The sequence below is a fragment of the Phoca vitulina genome, unplaced genomic scaffold, assembly GCF_004348235.1.
Source record: "Phoca vitulina isolate PV1807 unplaced genomic scaffold, GSC_HSeal_1.0 scaffold83, whole genome shotgun sequence".
Taxonomy (NCBI): Eukaryota; Metazoa; Chordata; class Mammalia; order Carnivora; family Phocidae; genus Phoca; species Phoca vitulina.
Window position 1 is genome coordinate 1,847,650 of NW_022589786.1, and position 21,184 is coordinate 1,868,833.

At 40.7% G+C, this 21,184-nt stretch overlaps 1 protein-coding gene across 3 annotated transcripts in view; it reads left to right on the forward strand.

Moving 5' to 3' along the window:
* Positions 1–19,241, forward strand: part of FBXO38 (F-box protein 38) — a 54,451-nt gene extending 35,210 nt beyond the window's left edge. The window contains exons 13-22 of one of the 3 annotated variants that reach the window (XM_032395245.1): positions 1,717–1,833; positions 3,177–3,356; positions 4,898–5,632; positions 10,658–10,758; positions 10,956–11,058; positions 13,900–14,066; positions 15,434–15,579; positions 16,199–16,302; positions 16,812–16,925; positions 18,366–19,241. In XM_032395245.1, coding sequence (XP_032251136.1) covers positions 1,717–1,833; positions 3,177–3,356; positions 4,898–5,632; positions 10,658–10,758; positions 10,956–11,058; positions 13,900–14,066; positions 15,434–15,579; positions 16,199–16,302; positions 16,812–16,925; positions 18,366–18,544 — 1,946 coding nt within the window. In that variant the 3' untranslated portion in view covers positions 18,545–19,241. The remainder of the gene's footprint in view (positions 1–1,716; positions 1,834–3,176; positions 3,357–4,897; positions 5,633–10,657; positions 10,759–10,955; positions 11,059–13,899; positions 14,067–15,433; positions 15,580–16,198; positions 16,303–16,811; positions 16,926–18,365) is intronic. The other 2 variants (XM_032395246.1, XM_032395247.1) reach the window with 2 other exon arrangements.
* The last annotated feature ends 1,943 nt before the right edge of the window (positions 19,242–21,184 follow it).

Consider the following 21,184-nt stretch of genomic DNA (forward strand, 5'->3'; position numbering starts at 1 on the left):
CGTATCCGACATCTCTATTAGAACGTGTGCATTCTCTTTGAGAGCAGAGATTATAAATTTCCCATCTGCTCCTTGTCCCTGTACTGTAGCAGGCTCAGGAAGCAGACCTCAGTTCACATCCTTGCAAATTACTATCCCTTTTAAGCCTCACTTCCCTCAGCTGCATAAATGAGGCTAGTATTAATGTGCTTGTGAGCTTGCCATAAGAAATAAATAAGGTAATGTATATAAAAACCTTTAGCCTAGAGCCTGGCATAGAGTATGTATATGATAATTCTCTTCATAACTGTTCATAAGAATTGAATGAAAGAAGAGAATCGATTGGCTTTTATCATGAAAGATTTGTAGGCAAGGTCAGGCCTCCTTTGGGCACTAAATGAAATATAGAAAATTGAGGTCTAGAGCTGGTCAAGAATGTAAGATGGGAGACTATTCAGTAAGGGGGAGTGTGCTTTGGTGTATATTAAAGACCAAAGCAAATCCCCTTGTCCCCACAAAATCTCAAATTTTACTGTTGTATATTCCAGAGACATTTATCTGAATGCTGCCTTTCTGTCGTAATCCTGTTTTGCCTTGGTTTATTTGTTAACTGAATTTGCCTTGTCTGCGTAAGTAGATTCTTCAGTTCTTTCAGGAACAGGATCTTGTTTTCTCTTTTGTTGGCTTATTCATTTCATCCAAATGGTTGGTTGGTTGACTTCCCAGCAGTAGTCCTTGAGCACCCCTAGGCTTTGAGGATATAGTGATGAACAGGCTGGACACAGTCTCTGCGGCCCGCTAGGTCATGGCCAAACTGTAAGTGGAAGGATAGTATGGTTATTGCCCTGACTCAGACTGAGATCAGGCACACAAGCTTAGGTTGTAAGAGGGTACTAGATTGACTGCCTTGAATACTGATTTGAGGGACTTGAATTTAATCTTGTAAAAAGCTGGCAAAGCTAGGAATTGTTTTATTTAGGGTCCTCTTGGAAAAGTGACCATTTTATCTTAAGAAGATAGAGTAAGCTAATTGAAGCTTATTGGTCTGAAATTGCTCACTGTGCTCATCTTCTGGAAGGATAGAAATAAAATCACACGTTCCCATTCATGTTAGGCACTAGTAACGGTCACGAATTCTTTGATGTAGAACATTTGAGGGATAGTAAAATGTTAAAAATGCGCTTAGTGTATTTGTTCGTAATCCTTGTCCTGTGTTAGCTAAAAATGATACCATAGGCTCCAGAGCGGAGGAGAGGAAATGGACCGTTTGAGCCTGCCTGCTCAGTGCGTCCTGGTGGAGCTGGCAGATACCAAAAGACTAATTGCTTGTAAAATGATCGTGAGGTCTTTCCAGTAGCTGGCCCTCACTCCTGTCTGGCAAATTGCTTAGAGGGAGGCCCACAGTTGCCTCCTAGAGCCATGCCTGCTGACATCCTCAGGAATGAACATGGTGCTTTCTTCTCTCCGCCGCATGCCCTTCTCCCTGCTTTCATCTTACTGTGATGGACTTGCTCCACCGAGTGCTGCTTTGCCATCATGATTTCCTCTCCCATGGAATGACTGGGCACTTCCTGTTCTCGTCTGTATAATGAAAGCACTGTTATAGGCTGTTCTTCCAGCGTGGGCCTAATAATCACAGGGCTGTTCGTTTCTCAGGGGTGCCACAGATTTGCCGCCCATTGTGGTTTTTTTAGACCTCTCTTGGTTTCACTTTGACTGTGTTTATTTCTGTTGAAGCATTGAACGAGATGGAAGACATGGTCCCAGAAGACGGAGAGGTGGCCGTGAGTGGACAGGAGATGGCAGCTCGCAGTCAGGCTGTTATCCCTGTGGATGTTGACGAGGAACAAGCAGGTAATCATGTGACTTCCACATTCGTGGTTCTGAAAATTTGGGCCCCACTCTAGTGAAGAAAGTAAAACACTAAGAGTGATTATTTTTTAACATTACAGTTAATGATGTGTTACATGCTATTTATTATTGACACCTGTATTATGTTGATGTTCTCCTTGCACATATACGTATCTTACTAAGGGTTTTTTATTTTTTCTAACTGGCAGCAACTCCTTTTTCTATATTGGTGTTCACACGTGTGTGTGTGTGTGGGTGTTGTGTGTGTGTGTGGTGTGTGTGTGTAGAAAGAAAGCACTCAGATTGTTGATGGAGAAAATAAATGACCCGATTAAATAGTTTGCTTGTCCTCTTCCTTCATTTTGGTGGGGAGGAGCAGGAGTGGAGAGGTTGACCTGGTTTAGTTAACAGACCAAGACCTCGTCTCTGTTTGCCCCTGGGTGACTTACAGCAGGCTTATATAGAGTCATAAGGCCCTTAAAGATTACCTGATACAACCGTCTGCTTTACAGATGGGGAAACTAAGTCTTTCAGAATGAGTTTGAATAATTTGCCTAAGACCATTCAGCCAGTCTTACAGGGACAGCACTGAGATTAGAGCCCAAGTTTTCTTACTCCTGATCTGTTGGAATGCTAATTTGTCTTTGAATTGAAAATATCTTTTAACTATCCTTGTTTTAAGTGTCTTACAGATGCAGTCACTTATTCAACAAATATTTATTGAGTATTACTCTGTGCCAGGCATTGTACAATGTGACAGGAACAAGACAGGCAAGGTTCCTTGGAGCTTACAGTTTATCAGTGGAGTGAACTTCAGTCATTAGTCAGAGAGACTTGGGTCATAAGACTAAACGTTTACAAGGTGTACTGCCAAGCAGAGAAGACACTTTTTACACATACATAAATACTCAAATAACCAAACTGTAACATGCATCTAGCCTTTCAAGAACGTATCTTGCTACATCTAATGAGAAAGACGATACTCTCGAACGCAGAGAGCTCACTACTCCTATAGGTGTCTGAGGTTCATCTTCACTTGCTTTGTCTTCATCCGTACATTTGCAAAATTGGGAAAGTAGGCAATTTTTTTAAATGATTATTATGACTTAGTTGGTTATTTTTAGGATGATTTATGTGACTTCTTCAAATAGTGAAGGTCCTCAAGGGGGATGCCATATGATCTTCTATTTTGATCTGCCTTTAGAAATGTGTATATTCCATTAACATGAGTGGGACGCTACATAGAGCCAAAGCATCTCTGTGAGCCCAGATCCCTGTAAATAGTACTTGAAGTAAGAGCCTTTCTTGGCAAAGAGTAACTGTCAGGCTTGTGCTTTTTGTTTTAGGACCCAGTGGTCTTCAGCGTGTAGTAAAACCAACCCCAATTACTGTTCATGATTCAGAGAGTGATGATGAGGAAGACAGTCTAGAACTCCAAGAAGTCTGGATTCCTAAGAATGGTGCTCGGCGTTACTGTGAACGCGAAGAAAAATCTGGAGAGTCCGTGCAGTCCAGGGAACTGTCAGGTGAGAGATAATATCTTGCTGGGACTGGTTAGTGGGAGTCATCGTGAGAACTGACAGACACACTTGACCTTTATATAATGTGTCCCTACCACAACCTGTGGTGCAGTTAACATTTCCTTATGGAATGTGACAGGAGGCGAGAAGGGCAGTAGCCCAAGGGAGAGGGGAGTCAGGGTGGCACTCTCGAGGGCAGGTGTAGCACAACAAAAATACTGTGGAATCAGGGTTCAGGGAAGAGAAGACGTGAGGATTGTGACTTCCACAGTGGAGGCTTTAGGACCTTGCGGCATCAGGATATCAGGGATTAGCGAGGGGCCTGGGCTTCCTTCACGTGGGGGGAGGACTCCCGAGGCGTCCAGAGCAGTGAGCAAACAACCACTCTGCCAGCTGATACTCTGTCCAGTTGTGCTTAGTCAATGTTCGAGGCTAGTTTGGTGCTTGAGGGAGTCCTGCAGTGTGGTCTTATAATCCCCGCCTCCCCTTACATCCAGTCAGCAGCCTCTACCATTTGTCTCACCAAGAAACTATGAATTCTCTTAATTCTCTTAACCTTCAGTTCATTCTTCTTCCTTGTCTTTCCTTCCCTTCTGTTTCTCAGAACTACATGCATACCACTTTGAGCAAAGGATGAGATTTTTAAAAATTGTCCACTAATTTCCCTTGGGTACCCTACTCCTTAGTATGTTTGAATGTTCGGTATACATTTAACACTGGACCTGAAATACATAATCACTTCTGTGTGTGGAAAGCTTATTAGTTCTTTAGACTTGGAATCATTTACTAACCAATGACTGATTACTCCATTCTTATTTTATTCCTTTTAAGAAATTCGGGTATTTTCACACTGTGGTTGAAAGGAGCTTTTTTGAAAACTAAAATTTAGGGAAAGGAATGTGACCAGCTGACTAGCCTAATGTTTCCTAGGAAGTTCAGTTTCTGAATTTAGAAACTAGATCTGTCAGCCAGACAAAATCTTATTTCAGTATTCCTTTATATGTTCATTGAGCCTTACTGTGCCCCAGGTACTGTTAGGTGCGGTGAGGGACGCAGAGATGAATAAGTCATGATCCCTTTCTCTCTAGGGAACCTCTAGTCTGGTTGAAGAGTCAGGCCAGAAATCTAGATAATAGTATCAACAGGGCATATCCTACAGGGGCTCTGGGGTGGGGGCACAGGAGAGATTGAACAGAGGTGCAAGGCCAAAGAATTGGTGAGAACAAAGGTCTGGAGATAGTATGGCAGGGGTATGTTCAGAGAAAAGTTTGGGCTCGCGTGTGGTATGTACATGGAGGGGCCAAGAACAGAAAGCTGGTTCGGAACTAGGTGGTGGTGGGCCGCGGAGGCTGAGCCGAGGAGAATAAAGCAGGTAGGCGCTACAGACCATAGAGCCTTTTTGAGCAGCTGAGTGATGTGGTCACCATTATACTTTAGGAAAATTAGTGTACATTGTTTCCTGTTCCGAATTTACTCTTGCCTTTTGTCCAGAATTTGTACTGAAATCTTTTCTTTTCCTCGGGCCATTCTTCTTTTTCTATAAGCAGTAAGTGGAAAAGGCAAGACTCCACTTCGAAAGAGGTACAACTCCCATCAGATGGGCCAGTCGAAGCAGTTTCCCCTCGAGGAAAGCAGCTGTGAGAAAGGCTGTCAGGTCACCAGTGAGCAGATCAAAGCCGATATGAAAGCAGCTAGGGATATTCCTGAAAAGAAAAAAAACAAGGATGTTTATCCCAGCTGCAGCAGCGCCACGGCCAGCACAGTGGGAACCTCCAGCTCACACGGCACTGCTTCTCAAAGCCCCGACTTTGTAAGGACGGTGAACAGCAGCGGCTCTTCCGAGCCTAGCCCTTCAGAAGTGGATGTGTCCAGGCAGTGTGTCTGCTCCCCCGGTGGGTCAGAGGACTCTGAGGCCATGGAGGAGGGTGATGCAGAGAGTTCTGTCTGCCCCAGATGCTGCTGTCACAGGCCCCAGGAATCCCAAAGGAGAACTAGCAGGTGTTCTGATGAGGAACGTCCTTCAACCAGCCGAGCCTGTGTTGTGAATGGCCCGGATGGTACGAGATCCGCCTTTTCCTTTAGGACTCTGCCACAAGGGGGGTCTTCAGGCCCAGCACATGATGAGAGGACTAATGGGAGTGGCTCTGGGGCTACAGGTGAGGACAGGAGGGGGAGCTCCCAGCCTGAGAGCTGTGACGTGCAGTCTCATGAAGACTACCCTCGGAGGCCCCTAACAAGGGCCAGGAGCAGACTCTCCCATGTACCGCTGGTATCTGAGTCAGGTATGACAATGCTGCCAGGACTAGCAACTGCAGGGTAGGCCTTGGCAGGGGCATGAGCTCGTTCCATAAGTTTTCTTCCATAAAGCCAGTTTGGCAAATGGAATTCTGTGTTGGGGTTCTGTGATCATACAGAGTTTGAACTAATTTTCAGCAGTGGTGCGGGTGGGGGGAAGGCATGTGAAAGATCTTGTCAAACCTCCAACCGAGAAAAACTCAAATAGTTCAGCCTCTGAGAGAAATAATAACTGTGTATATTGACCCTAAATACGATACTGATTCTGATGTCTAAGTCCCAGTGTAACTCTGCTCCCATCCCATACTTAGGGAAGTTGCAACTCTTAGTGAAGCTTTAAACCTTAGCCAAAAGGTAAGGACCTGAAGTTGCTGGGGCTGGGGAACATATCATATGGGTATACCCCTCTGTCTGCCTCTGCACTACTTAGTAATTCTTTCTGAAATCTAGTTTTGCTTCCAGTTAGGTTTGCCAGGAGATAAGCAGGTAAGTAGGTAGTTTAGTTGAGAATTATTTTTGGTGAAGATATACTCAAAACATATATATGTATATAATTTCATTGATAACATTTATAATGTGTATGCCAAGGCATTGGATTGGATGGGTAAGCACGTTTCTCAATCATAGTTCTGTTTATATTTCTGACCTTATTTTTGAGTAATTTCACCTGCCTTTATTAAATCATGAATAGCTATCAATGAATAATATATTTTAATTATCTCCAGGTCTCCCTTAATTTGAAAATCTTAAAATTAGCTCCAGAATGTAGAGTTAGTGCTTTTTTTTATATACTAAATAGAGCCAATCAAATCACGTGGAGCTAAACTAACAAAAATAAGCTTTCATAAAATAAATATGAGACCTTAATTATGTGCTAATCATAGTAGCTTAAACTCAAAATATGAGTTTTATTTAAACATTTCATTATGCTTTACAAACACTAGTTCTGCCATATGACGAAAAATACATTTCCCTTGAATTTTAAATGTTTTATCGTATCTTTTTTTTTCTTATACATAGCGCAAAATTCACCATTTTAACCATTTTGAAGTGTACATTTCATTGGCATTAAGTACGTTCACGCTGTCGTGCAGCCATTACCACCATCCATCTGAACGTTTTCATCCTCCCAAGCGGAAACTCTGTGCCCATTACACAGGAACTCCCCGTGACGACGCCTTTTGTTGCATGGTTTTTCACGTTTGTCAAGCCAGATCTACTTGTTTACCTTTATGATTTATTTCTCTCTTTGCTGCTGTGGAAGTACGCATGGTTCAGCTCTTTGGTCATATCTTCTCATTCTTTTATTCATTTGCTTATCTTAGCTCTTTATTTTAATCTGTGGGAATGAACTTAATTTTTTTATTCCAAATTGTTACTGAGTTGTTTCAATGCTGTTTGTTGGCATCCCATTCTCATGTCATTATTTTGAAATGCTTTTTTATTGTGTACCTTAGATAAACTTAGTTTTGTCTCTGGGCACTCTGTTCTATTCCAGTGTTCTGTCCTCTTTATTCTTCTTCAGAATTTCCTTGGCTAGTCACGCATTTCTCGTTTATTTGTATAGTTTTTTATAATAATTTTTGTGAAGCTCCAAAAAATCTTGGGGTTTTTTTGGAATTCCATTACATTGATCTACTGAAAAGACAATTGTCATTTTTACAGCATGGAGTCTTCCTATTAGGGACTGTTTTGTCTCTCATTTTGTCTTTTGTCTCTTGGTAAACATTTCAGTTGTTACTGTTTTGGGGGGGGTGTTTTTGTTTTTAATATAAATACTTCATTTTAACCCTAGGGGACTTTTGACTTCTTTGTTGTCTCATGCCCTGCTACCCTGTTTACCATTTCCTTCTGACTTGTTTCAGGTCTAGCATTTTTCTTAGGTTAAAGAATTCTCTAGAACTTAAAAAAGACATCTCATTTTTACTTTTTTAGGTAAATTATATCTGTTATCTTGTAATTTTTTTTCAATTTGAGAAGATTTCTAATGTGTATGTAGCTAATTGTACAGTAGGTAAATGATTAACTCATATTTTTTCAACAATACAAATGTTCATTTATTTTCAGTAACAACTTTTCTGGAGAGATGTCAAAGTGCTGATTTTAGTATTATCTGGATCTCTTTTGGAAAGAACAAGTTATTTGAGTGGCTTTCAACTTGCTATTTTTGATCTAGCATGTTTTTGATATCTCTTGGCCATTCTGCTCTTCAAAGTTTTAAGGAGAAAAATCCAAACTATGATAAAGGAACAAAACTTGATTGAGTGTTATGGATTTTTTAAAAATCACTTGTTCAAAGAAAATGTTTGAGTTTTTAATTTGGTTTTCGATTAAGGCCTTAATGTTGTGTTAAAACCCTGTTAGAAGCTAACATAGTTATCTTGTGAATTCTGATTTTGGGAATAAATACCTGTAAGTTGTTCTTTGTATCCTCATTGTATACTTTATAAAATAAATATCACAAAAATAACTAATTGGATTATCAAAGAATAGCATTTAAGATTAATATGGTATGGTTCTCATTGATACTAACCTCTTTCCCTGACACCCCAAGACTGAATTGGTTTGTTTTCTGTGTTTCTGTAGCATCTTCTACGCCAATGTTAACTATACTGTGTTGTAATTCCGTGTTTTACTGTCTGTCTTTCCAATAGACTGAGCTCCATGAGGGCAGGGACAGTGTCTGCTTGTTTGCCATTTTATTCCCAGCTTCTAGCACAATGTGTTACATGGTATGGGGCTCAGTGAATAATTGTGAACTTAATAAGTGGTAGGAACCAACATATGAGGTATGTTGATGCTGGTGGATGTATGAAATCACTAAGAATTATCCCTAAACAAAGAGGGAGGCATGAGAAAAAAACATGATGAATTCTTTTTTTCTTTTACATTGGGAAGCCTTTGTTTTTAATGCTTATCTACATGTAAAGTGTGACTCTGTTTTATAATTTCTCTTAGAAAATATGAACTGCCAGTTTGGGTACTCTGCAGAGCAGGAAATTTAACTTTGAACCCCATGTTCTGATCAGTTAAGGGAGAGAGCATTGCAGGAAGGTGAAAAGTTTGAAAATCAGATAATAAAAAGAGAATGCTAACTGAAGATTCAAATTTCAACACTGTCGTAAAGGAATGGAGGCAGACCTGTTTTTTGTTAGTTCATTTTCATTTTTCGGGTACTGGGAGACAAACCAGTTCCTATTATTGGTTGTAACAGGTGTGTGAATTTTATCTGTCATGTGAAATGTGCTACCTTTAGCAGATTCCTCGTCAATAAAGATAATTTAGATTTTGCATGAAGTTCCTTCAGGAATACTATGGAAGAAGGCCTTCAGTGGGTTGGCTAGATCAATAGTTCTCATCTTTTCCGGAACCCCAGGGTTTTGTTTGGGTTCAAGGTCTTTAGAGGAAGTTCGATGGGTAGAACTCTTAGGCTCCCTTTTAAAGCTTTCAACCAGAGTAGCTGCTTTCAATCGGTTTGCATAGTAAGATTTCATAAAGTTTTCAAATGGTAGAGGAAAGGTTCTGGTATGTAAAAAAAAAAAAAAAAAAAAAAAAAAGGTACTTGGATTAGATCTCTAGAGTTCCCATCTAACCCAAGCCTTTGGGAATTTGCTATATTTGTACCTTGTTTCCCTATCTTTCTTTCTAATCCTCGTTTGAAGTTACAGAATTACCAAGTAGGATGTTTGTAATCTAGTGGTGGTCTCTGAAGGCAGTGTGGTGAGATTTAATTCATGAAGATCAGCCTTACTAAGTGCTTTCAATAAATGCTGTGCTACAGAATCCTTGTCAAAAACTGAGGACAGTGATTTTTTAGTGTCTTGTCTTAGTATGGATATGTATTTGTTAAAGTTTTAGAGAGGACTTCAGACCTTGCCTTTAAATAAAATCAACATAGTATTTGCTGTTATAATTAAACTGCCAGGTTTTAGAACAGCACTAGTAAATGAGTTAGGGCCTTACTAACCAGGATCTGGCCAGATAAAGACTACAGGTTTTCTAGCGTAGTGACGTGCCAGATTGCCTGGCGTTGCCTCCTCATTCCACCACTTACACCGTGGCAAGCTGTTCTCCCGTCCCATGTCTGTGTCCTTATACGTAAAACCGGAGAATAATCTCACAGAGGGCTATTTTAAGGATTAAATTAGTTATTGCGAGTAAAACCCTTAGAAAAGTGCCTGACGCACAGTAAGCGCTCAGTAAATATTTGCTACCATTGTTGCTCCATTTCCGTATCTGTAATGCACTCCTTCATTCAGTGAATGTTGAGTGCCAATTTGTTCAGTAAATGTTCATTTGAGATCACTGCTAGTGGCTGACATTGACACAAAGGTGAAATAAGGCAGTGTTGTTGCCCTCAGGGAACTTTTAGTTTAAGTGGAGAAACAAAACAAGTGTGCAGGGAATTACAGAACCACTTACAAGGTTTGGGGGCCCAGGTAATTTGTTAGAGCAGGTGGTATTTGAGCTGGACTTTTCAGGAATGGGTAGAATTTCAAAAAGTGAGTTCAGGAAAGGTTCGAGGCAGAAGGAGCTAGAATGATTTTGGCTTCAGGCGCTCTGGCGGTGGCAAATGACTAGGACATGGTTTGGAATAAAATTGAGAATAGGCCTTGAAAGGCCTTGAAACCTATTACTAAGCAGTAGTTAATAATTTAAAGTTGTTCAGCAGGAAAGTGGTGAGTTTAATCCACCTATAGTATTTAAGATGGGTTGGTAACTGGAGATAGGAATGTTAAGTAGATTGTTGATATGGCCAAGGTGTGAGAAGGGAAATCCTATTTGATGTTGACCGGCTTGAGATAATGGAGGGTGATCTTGTTTTGGAATAGTCAGTTGGAAATAGCAGTCATATTGTGTTGGGATATAATCTGATGATACTCTATTGGGAACCGAGTCATAGATTTGAAAGTTGCCTTGATAGCATTATATGCAGTATGCAGTTGAATATGTTCTTTTGACAGAAAGAAAGCTAAAGCTAAAATTTGGATTTTCCTCTTGCCTTTTTCTAGAAGTTGCCAAAACAAAGCCACGTCATGCCATGAAGCGGAAGCGGACAGCAGATAAGTCCACCAGTACCAGTGATCCTGTGATTGAGGATGACCATGTGCAGGTGAAGGAAAAAACCCCACTTAACTTTCAGTTCAGCCACGTTCCTGAATAATGACTAAAGTTTCCATCTTTATAATTTTTTTGCCCTAAAAGAAGAAATTGGTAACAGCTGCTTCTTGTGCCAATGAAAACATTTAAGCTTTAAAAAAAAAAAAGGTCTGCAGAAAGACACATCTTTTAAAATTTCTCTCCTTGTAGGTCCTGGTATTAAAATCCAAAAATCTTGTTGGAGTCACTATGACCAACTGTGGAATCACAGATCTTGTGTTAAAGGACTGTCCCAAGATGATGTTCATCCATGGTATGTATTTAGGCCTCTGTCATACACGAGCATCACGAATGAGCTTAAAGAATTAAAGACGCATAAATAACTACAATAACATTTCTTTATTTTTTTCAATGGAATCATTATGTTGGATTATTTCTAATTCTGTCCTTGTTCTAAAGTTCTCAAGCAGTTCCTCCATAGTATTTGTGAGGGAATACATGCAGAGACTTCATCTTTTAAAACAGCCCCTCCTTTGCTTTCCTCCAAACGATAATTGCTACTTGCTCTGACAGAGTAGATTCACAACATGGGTGGGCTTTGGAGTCAAATAGATCTCAGCTTGAATCCTGTGTCTACCGTTTGCCACGCTATATGATGTTGTTCGTGTTTTGTGTTTGTGTTTTTGTGGGGAGTGGGGACTGTGCCTTATGTGTTTAACGGCTCTAGATTTGATTGACATCGTTGATCAGAACTTCAGTTCCTGGCACATTATCCTCACTCAGAATTATGTTTTTGATACCTATCAATGTAGAATTACGAAGATATGACAAGTGTTTTGCCTTGGACAAGTTATATAGTCGGTTCACTTTTTTCAATTTGTAAAGTGTACATAATTATGCCTACCCTATATACACATATTTGTGAAGATTAACTACAATAAGTGCATGTGTGTGTCTATGTATGTATGTACACATATACATAGTGGAGGGTCTGAGCCCTAACTAAAAGGTTACCTTATGTTAGTTTGTATTATATTTGTACTGCGGTATTAGGGGCTTTCATTTCTTTGCATTTCTGTGTTACTACTAGTAAGCAAAGCAAAGAAATCCTTACCAGTTTGTCGTACACTAGGAGAATCCCGGAAAGAAGAGAGAAAACTAAGATTTAAACACTACCTCTCTCCTGAATTCTAGAAAACTCTAGACCCTATGTTCACCCTTAACAGGTGATACTTTACTCCATTCCAGTCAACAGAGTCTTAAAATATCTACTAAATGACCATCTCCTGTTGGACTTTCCTCCTAAAACAGAATCAGGGGGCCCTTCAGAAGCCCAGAGGTCTTAACAGCAGGGGAGCCCAGCCTGGCAGGCAGCACTGTCCTTGCTCTCCCCTCTGAGGTCTGAGACTCTGCCTCGCAATCTTTGAGCTGCTTTGACTTCCTATTCTTTTCTCTGTTCATCTCTTGGAGAATCTCTTTTTCACCTCTGCTCTTAACTCTTGAGGATTCATTCCCCCCCCTCTCTTGTCTAAACCTAGTGATGGATCACATGGCTTCAGGCCCTGCCTTTTGTTTGCCCTTAAACCAAATTGTTTAGCTCAGCTTATCATGAGACCAGGGATCCTAGATAAGTAGCTCTGTCCCTAGACACCTGCTAACTGAGTTAATGGTGGGCGAGATGACTAATTGAGGTCCGAACTGACCTCAGCCTTGTCTGGTTTTACACTGCAGAGCCATTGATCCCGTATCGCCATCTGGTCCTCTCTCTTTTCCTCCTTTCCTGTCGCCTGCCCTGCTTCCCCTTCCTCCTGCCAGGTCACAGGAGGAGAAAATGAGTCAGAAAGGCAGAGACTTGCTTAGCCCTCCAACATCAAGTTAGTTACGGGGCTAGATTGCTCAGGAACGTGACATTGTGTCAAGGATGTTATAGAAGATGTCTTTATGAAATGTTGACGAGATCAAGCGTATCAGCCTTATGGTTTTATCATATCTTCCATCTGATTCTCTCTTTGAGTTGGACCAAGTTGAAATCTATAGTGAAAATTGGATCAGAATGAACTTCGAGGTTTAAAAAAAAAAAAGGAAGGGGATATTTTTCTGAAGTTAGCATACTATTGCAGTTAAATGCATTTATTATATAGCAACTATTTTTCTCTATAACCTCACACTTATATGTTAAACAGAGAGCATATTTAATCATGTTTCAGGCCAGCATTTTTAAAAGAACTCTCTGCAGTGATGGGAATGTTCTGTATTTACACTGTTTGATGTGGTAACCACTGGCCACGTGTGACTGTTGAACTGTGGCTAATGCCTGAGGAACCTAAATTGTGAATTTTAATACATTTTAGTTAATAGAAATTTAAAAAGCCACAGGTGGCTAGCGGCTACCACATTGGATTATACGGCTTCAGACCAGAGTATCCAGATACTGGGGTCTTTTAAGGTTTTGCTTCTATGCTTAAGATAGGAGTTAAAAATCAGCTCTGCTCATTTCCTATGGGTGAATATATGATAGTATTTGTAAATTATTCTAGGTTTATTTGAACATTACCCGTAAAATTGTATAATTTAATAGTTACCATCATTCTTTTCAATAAATATTTTCTAAACAGTTGCTGTGTTTAGGGAAGTTATTCTCTGGAACATGGATTCTCTGCCAGTAAAAGCTTAGATCGGAAAAAGTACCTTGACATTCCTTCAACATGAGGGTAACCACCTTCTTGTGAACAGGACAGAATGACTTTTTATTTTTTTTAATTTTATGTATTTATTTGAGAGAGAGAGCATGCACATGAGCACAAGCAGGTGGAGCAGAGGGAGAGAGAATCCCAAGGAGACTCCATACTGGGTGGAGAGCCTGATGTGGGGCTCAGTCTCACACCCTGAGATCACAACGGGAGCTGAAATCAAGAGTCAGATGCTTAACTGATTGAGCCACTCAGGCGCCCTGTGACATTTTCAAATCATTTTGATAACTGTTAGTTGTACTTTATGACAGTACTTGACCTAGGTTAGAGATGTTCACCTCTGCAGTATTTGTTGCTAATATAAGTTGGCCCAGTCTTCCAAACATGATTCCAGATGGGCTATACATTGCTCTATTATTTTGTATAAAGTATTTGTAGAGCTTACCATTATTTCCATTTTGTAGCTACCAGGTGCAGGGTACTGAAACATTTAAAAGTAGAAAATGCACCAATTGTGAATCGATTTGACTATGCACAGTGCAAGAAACTGAATATGGATCAAGTACTAGATCAGATACTAAGGATGCCTCCTGAGAGAAACCGCATCATATATCTACGCCCCATGCAGCAGGTAATGAGCTCACTCTGCTCTTTTCTGAGGAATATTGCGGTGATTTTTTTTTTTTTTTTTTTTTTTTTTTTAGTCTTCCACCTTTTTGGACTCGGAATTTATTCATTTGCTCAACCTGTGGTAATGAGTCTTTAGATTCTACACACTTCTTTAAGGTCTTTTAGGTAGTTAGACTGCCTTGCTAATCTTCATCCTTAATGCTTGATTTTTATGGGTTTTCAGCAAGCTATATAATGAAGGCAGTTGTTATTTAAGTTTTTATACTTAGTAAAAGTTGCCTGTGCTTATTAAGAGCACAGACTCTGGTTTCAGACAGCCTGATTCAAGTTCTCGTTCACTGACCAGGAACAGATTACTTAGCTTCTTTGTCTTATTTCTTCATCTGTAAAATTAGAATAAAAACCTACACTTATGATAGTTAAATTAATAAATGTGAAGTATCACAACAGTTTCTGGCATGTAACACATAGTCCTGTGATAGCTGCCATTATCATCATTATTAAGAGGAAACTTTTTATTGTATCTACATAAGAAGATGAATATTGGCTGAACCTATTATGGTCATCATTTCACAATATATGTGAATCAGACTATCATGCTCTATGCCTTAAACTTACACAGTGATGTATGTTGATTACTTCTCAGTGAAACTGGGGGTGGGGGAAAAAGCAAACGTCGTTATGTAAGACTCTGTGCTTGGTGCCAAAATCAAGTTTAAAGGAGATAGTAAATAATCGTTGCAATCAGTGTTTAAGCCTGGCCCCAAAAGATTGATTTCAACAAACAAATCATTTGTTGTCTGTAATTTTCTGGGGTTGAAGAATACATAGGGCATTTTCCTTCTCTCGAGAAGTTTGCCTTTCCAGTAGGAGGGAGACATGTACGCCACTAAGATGGTAAGGTGGGGTTGCCTAAGTCAAGACGGGGGGGGGGGGCACCAAGTGAACAAAGGCTACACGGGGGCAAGGGAATGTGTTCTTTAGGATTGGCAGTAGGCCAGTTTGAATAGGGTATGTAGAAAACTACACACTCCCAGCTCTACAATGCAGCCAGTACTTCAACCTGTGGAGGGCATACTCAGAAATGGATCCCCGGGGTCAGTCAGCTGCATCAGGATTCCCTGCTTTAGTGGGTGTGTCTGTAACAGTGACATGTAAATCAGCAAGCTTGCTGAGAAGAATTTTACCAAGCCCCGCTCCCAGCATGGCAAGCTGTGTTCGGGACTGAATGTGACTTTTTGATTTTCAAATCTGCCAAAGATTTTTAAAACTGAGGTCCCAAAGAAAGATTGTTCATACTCTAAAGAGTGAGATTTTCAAGGTGTTCTCTTCCTTGGTCCAAAGCCCTGTCTATGATGTCTTCCCCAGGTGGACACACTGACCCTGGAGCAGAAGCTATTTAGTGGTCCCTACCCCTATCACATCTGCATTATCCATGAATTCAGTAACCCTCCCAATGTCCGGAACAAGGTGCGCATCCGCAGCTGGATGGATACTATCGCAAACATCAATCAGTAAGTAATCTGTGGCCCCTAAAGGTCTTTTCAGTCCTTTCCCGTGGCAAGGGGTCCCAGAAATGAATCCTAATTGTTCTTTGAAATGATTTTGTCTGAGCTTTTCAGGCACTGAAACATATGACATATAACATGTAAAAAAACTGAGGGAAATGAGTACTTAAAACTAAAAAGCACGCATATATATTTGTAACTTTATTTCTAAACTTAGAGAAAAATTGCAGGAACAGACCATACACGTACATTGACTTCATGTACGTGGAAAAGCGATGAAATTAAAGATCTTAAAACTGTTAATGTTTTACATCATCAGAAAGTTGGATTTTTCTATGCATTTATTATATAAATGTTTTATTTAGCACCTTATACACGCAAGACATTTGATTAGAGTGGCTTTCTTTCTTTTCCCAATAGGACTTTGAAGATAGTGAGGAAAGTAATTTTGACTTGACTAGATACACGTCCTCTAGTTTTCTACTTCTGTTAGCTATTTAATATTTTGTTTGAGATGTTCATTAGAATCTAGGCCTGATACAACTTTGACAGGTCCTTTCTACCCCACACCCCAATATTGTTTCCAGTTTTGTAACCTTTATTTAATTTTTCTTGTTGCCTCCAGAGAACTCATTAAGTATGAATTCTTCCCTGAAGCCACACGAAGTGAAGATGATTTAAAGAAATACCCCAAGTACCCCTGGGGTAGAGAAATCTATACTTTAGAAGGTGAGCATTGACCAGTGGTTGGGCAGCTTCATAGCTGCTCACTAACTAGATGGAGAGACAGGCCATAGGGAGGGTAGGAATCTGGAGCCTTACAGTTCTTCAAGGTAATGGGTGTTTTGAGTATCTGCAGGTAGCAGGGACCACATGAATACTGCTCTCCCTCTGTGAGTCTTTACCATCCCCAAAATAATCCGAAGCAGTGTTGAAACACAAAAAGTAGAAGAAAATTGAAACCTGCTACAGTTTGGGAGTTGGAAGTAACTTTAGGGCACCTGTCTCAACCTCTTTATTTAGAGAGAGGGAGAAACTGAGGCTTAATCAAAGGGTGACCAAGATCACATGACCTAATAGAGGCAGAGCTAGAGTTAAGAGTCCACCTCTCTTGGTCCAGCACTTTTTTACCCATGATGGATGAAAGCACATTTTCCATTCTGCTTACAAAATACTAGTGTTTGGCCCTGTTCTTACTTCCACACCAGCAACACTGTTAATGTGTCTTCTTATTTTAGGGGTTGTGGATGGAGCTCCGTATTCCATGATCTCTGACTTCCCTTGGTTGAGATCATTACGGGCCGCAGAACCCAACAGCTTCGCCAGATACGATTTTGAAGATGATGAAGAAAGTAATTATGGCCTGATTTGTATTTCCTAGTTTGAGTATATCCTACTGTGTTAGATACTTAATATTTTGTTTGAGTTAAAAACAGTGTATGTAGTCTTTAAATTGCTTCTCATATAAATGTGAGGGGTTTTTTTGTTTTAAGTTTTTTAAAAATGTTAATTAAATTTTGTTAACATATAGTGTATTATTAGTTTCAGCTGTAGAGGTCATTGATTCATCAGTTGCATATAACACCCAGTGCTCACTCATCACGTGCCCTCCTTCATGCCCACAACCCAGTTATCCCATCCTCCCACCCACCACCCCTCCAGCAACCTTCAGTTTGTTTCCTAGAGTTAAGAGTCTCTTATGGTTTGTCTCCCTGTCTGATTTCATCTTATTTTTTCCTCACCTCCCCTATGATCCTCTGTTTCGTTTCTTAAATTCCACATACGAGTGAAATCATATGATAATTGTCTTTCTCTGACTAACTTATTTCATTTAGCATAATACCCTCTAGTTCCATCCACGTCATTGCAAATGGTAGTATTTCATTTTTTTGATGACTGAGTAATACTCTGTTATATATACGTACCACATCTTCTTTATCCATTCATCTGTCAAAGAAAAACCCAAAAAACACAAATAGAGCTACCCTACGACCCAGTAATTGCACTAGTAGGTATTTACCCAGAGGATAAAGCATAGTGATCCGATGGGGTATCTGCACCCCAATTTTATAGCAGCAGTGTCCACAGCAGCCAAACTGTGCAAAGAGCTCAGATGCTCATATAAATGTTTTTATTTGCTTTTTGTTGCCCCTCCACCCTACCCCCCCGCAAACAGCAGCTCTCAGTTTGTACAATAAGTTGACTTACTATGGATATATAAAAGTTGGGCAGGAGTCCTTGAGACAGATATTTTACCTAGGTGTTTTTATTACCTAAATGCTTGTAATTTTCTTACTCTCTACTAAGAGTTTGTCAGCTATATTGTTTTGAAATTGTTCCGTTTACATGAATGATTGTTCTCCTTACGAACCGCTTCTCTTTGGATACCATAGAGGAACTTACAATTCAGGTGTAGATAGTTGGGGAGAAACTTGAAGGAGCTTTTGAATAGAGTTCTTCTGAGTGTTAGCACACTTGAACATTCATTCGTAGGAAGTTTTAAAAGCATACTTTATGAAGAAACCGATTTGGAAAACCACACGTACGTGTACATATGACTTACCTGTCTGGTGCGTTGTCACATTGGGCCTTTAATCATGCGTGCTCGCCGAGGCCCCAGGCGTGGGTGGCAGCGTGGCACGTGTAACGTGGGGGCCCAGTCCGGGAGCTACGCCTAGTTCACTAGCATCACATTACAGCACATAGGCGTTTCTCATGCACCAGCTTCACCAGTGACCTCCAAATGATTCTCATAATCCTACATGTTTCCCCTTTACTTTCTAATTTCCAAGGCACCATCTATGCTCCTCGAAGGAAAGGGCAGCTGTCTGCAGACATCTGTATGGAAACAATAGGAGAAGAAATCTCCGAGATGCGTCAGATGAAGAAAGGTGTGTTTCAGCGAGTAGTGGCCATTTTTATCCACTACTGTGATGTCAATGGGGAGCCGGTTGAAGATGACTACATTTGACTGGTCCCTCCTACTTCCCAGATATTCTGGCGGAAGCTGCTGGGGTCACCTAGCCGCCAGCGAGTGCCACAGGGATTCAGGGCATGCAGTTTGGAGGCCCTGGCACATTTTGGTATATAGGAAATGTATAAGGAACATTGAAGTTGTATACAAAGATTTGTACATAGAGGAAATATACAAAGACAATTCCCGAGTACCACCTTTATATCATATGTTTATACAATTTAATTTAAGAATTCATTTTAATGAAGGCAGATAATTGGAAAGAGTTCATTTTGTTCATTTTTCCTGACTTAGTTCATAAAGTGTCACTTTTTGGCTGAGCCCCCATTTACTATATTCTTAATAATCATTGTCATCCCCTTAAATCTGTGCCTTTTTCTTCTCGAGCAAAGCTGTTTGAGTAAATCTGTTGAAGAGTCTTTGTGTCTTGTGTGCTTTTTTTGTGTTATTATTAAAACCAACTAAACCCTATAGGAGGAAGCTTTATGTTTGTGTACAAAATGGTGGTTCTTTTTTCTCTTGGTATTATAGTTGCCGTATTTCTTAAAATCAAATAAAAAGATTCATGAGTTTAAAAAAGAAAATTGAGTTTGAGAGGGACAGTGGAAGTTTCCAAAGCATTTCTAGTTATTTATTTCCACATTCAGTTGTGTATATGCTTTATCTTGAATATAAAAATAAAAGCGTATTAAAAACTTTTTTCTTGCCTTGGGCCTGAGTCCCTGTTTTTAAAGAAGAGCAGCAAATACCGCACAGAAAAGGAACGTGTGGAGTCGTGTCTAAGTAAGACTCCAGTGTAAGCTGGTCTCTTGCCTCTTTTTTTCTAAAATCCTGTGGCTGCAAGGTGTTCAACCCGTAGAGCTATTATGTGACCGAACACTGGGGAGAGCAGAAGTTCCCGAAATACCTGGTCACCAGGAGATGGCCTTTCTCCTTTCTCAGAAGAGACATCACCCTGAAAGGGCGGTGACCTGTGCCTCATTATAGGGTCAGGGGTCAAGAGCAAAAACACCTTCTAGAGCAACACCTGTGCTTGAGGGATAGCTTTGCCACTTGCTAGCTGAGTGACCTCACAAGTTGCTTAAACTGGAAGGTCTGTGGAAAAATTCTGTCAACCCTTTCCACATAGGATATGTACTTACGGTCTCTATGAGGTGTAAGGGCCCTTAGAGACCGCCTAGTCCAACCTTTTCATTTACAGGGGATTAATTGAAGTCCAGAGAGGGAAAATTCTCACTTATGGTCAAGAACTGGTCAAAGCTAGGTAGGACAAGAATTTAAGTGTCTGATTCCCACTGGGCTGCCTCAGTATCATTCACGTCCATAGGAATGCAAGGGCGCTAGCAAGTTTTTCTAACACTGAAATAGTGTGAATGATCATCAGTGTCTTTTCGTTAAAGTTCTTTTTCAAGACAAAATTATTTCTATCACATTGGGAAGAATTGTCAGGTACCACGTTCAGTCATCTTTTTATTACCTTATTTTTAACTCGGCCAGTCTCCCTTTTAACTAAGAGTGTGTTGTACTCTCCAGTTTAGAAAAGGCAGGGAAACAAATTCTAAAACAATCTAGATATTTCCGAATAATACAACCCCCCCCCCATCCTTAGGCTAAACCTGTTTGTTTTTTTTTTCAATGTAACCCTAACCAAATCATCTAAACAATGCTGAGATGGGCCGCTAGAGGCCGCTGCTTTCTAACTTGGTGGTTTCTCTCTCCGGCTCATCTAACCCACTGTTAGCACAAGGACAGCAGGAAGCGCTAAAATCACTGCAAAGATGCTCAGACTGAAAACCAAAACCATGAACTTGGAAGAAGGCTAGTGTAGTAGGCATTTGGTCCGTGCATGTGGAATGAATGGCTGCACAGCGATCGGCCTACAGCAGGGCTCAGCCCACTTCCCGGACAGAGCCGGACGGTAAATTCCTCCAGGCTCCACCACGGCAGCCACACAGGGGACGTCAACAAACGGGCGTGGCTGTGTTACAGTAAAGCTTTATTTATGGACACAAATTGGAATTTCACATCATTTTCATATGTCACAAAATATCTTTTAATTTGTTTTCCAACCACTTTAAAAAGTAAAAAGCGTTCTTCCAGCCTGGAGGACTTGGCCCCCAGGCCCTAGTGCGCTTGCCCACACCTGCCGTAGAGAACGGAGTTGTCCTGTTCGTCCACGCAATTGCGTGTCACCAACTTGTGGTGCAGTGTCCGGCACACTTTTAAAAGACCTTAAGCACTGTGTCGCGGACGGATGACTGAATTAATGTCAGTGTTAGATAGTCGTGCGAGATAATCGCGTCTGTCTGACGGTGCTGCCCAGCTGTGAGCCCCGACGATCTCTGGAGAGCACAGCTGGGCACATAACCCTTACGGGGACAGCCTCTATTCTGGGGGCCCCGTTTCCTCGGCTGTAAAATGGTAACAAGGAATAATAGGCCCACCCCACAGGGCAGTTGTGAAGGCGCGATGAGAGCCTCCATAAACGGGAAAATGGGACGCAAGGGGACAAAGTACTGCTTCCGCTGTAATTCCCTTTATTAGGAAAGGGGTTTTTACTACTCTTTCCATAACCTCCTCTTCCTTGTACCATATTCCAGATGGTAGGAAGCAGAGATAACTGGTGAGGCCATTAAG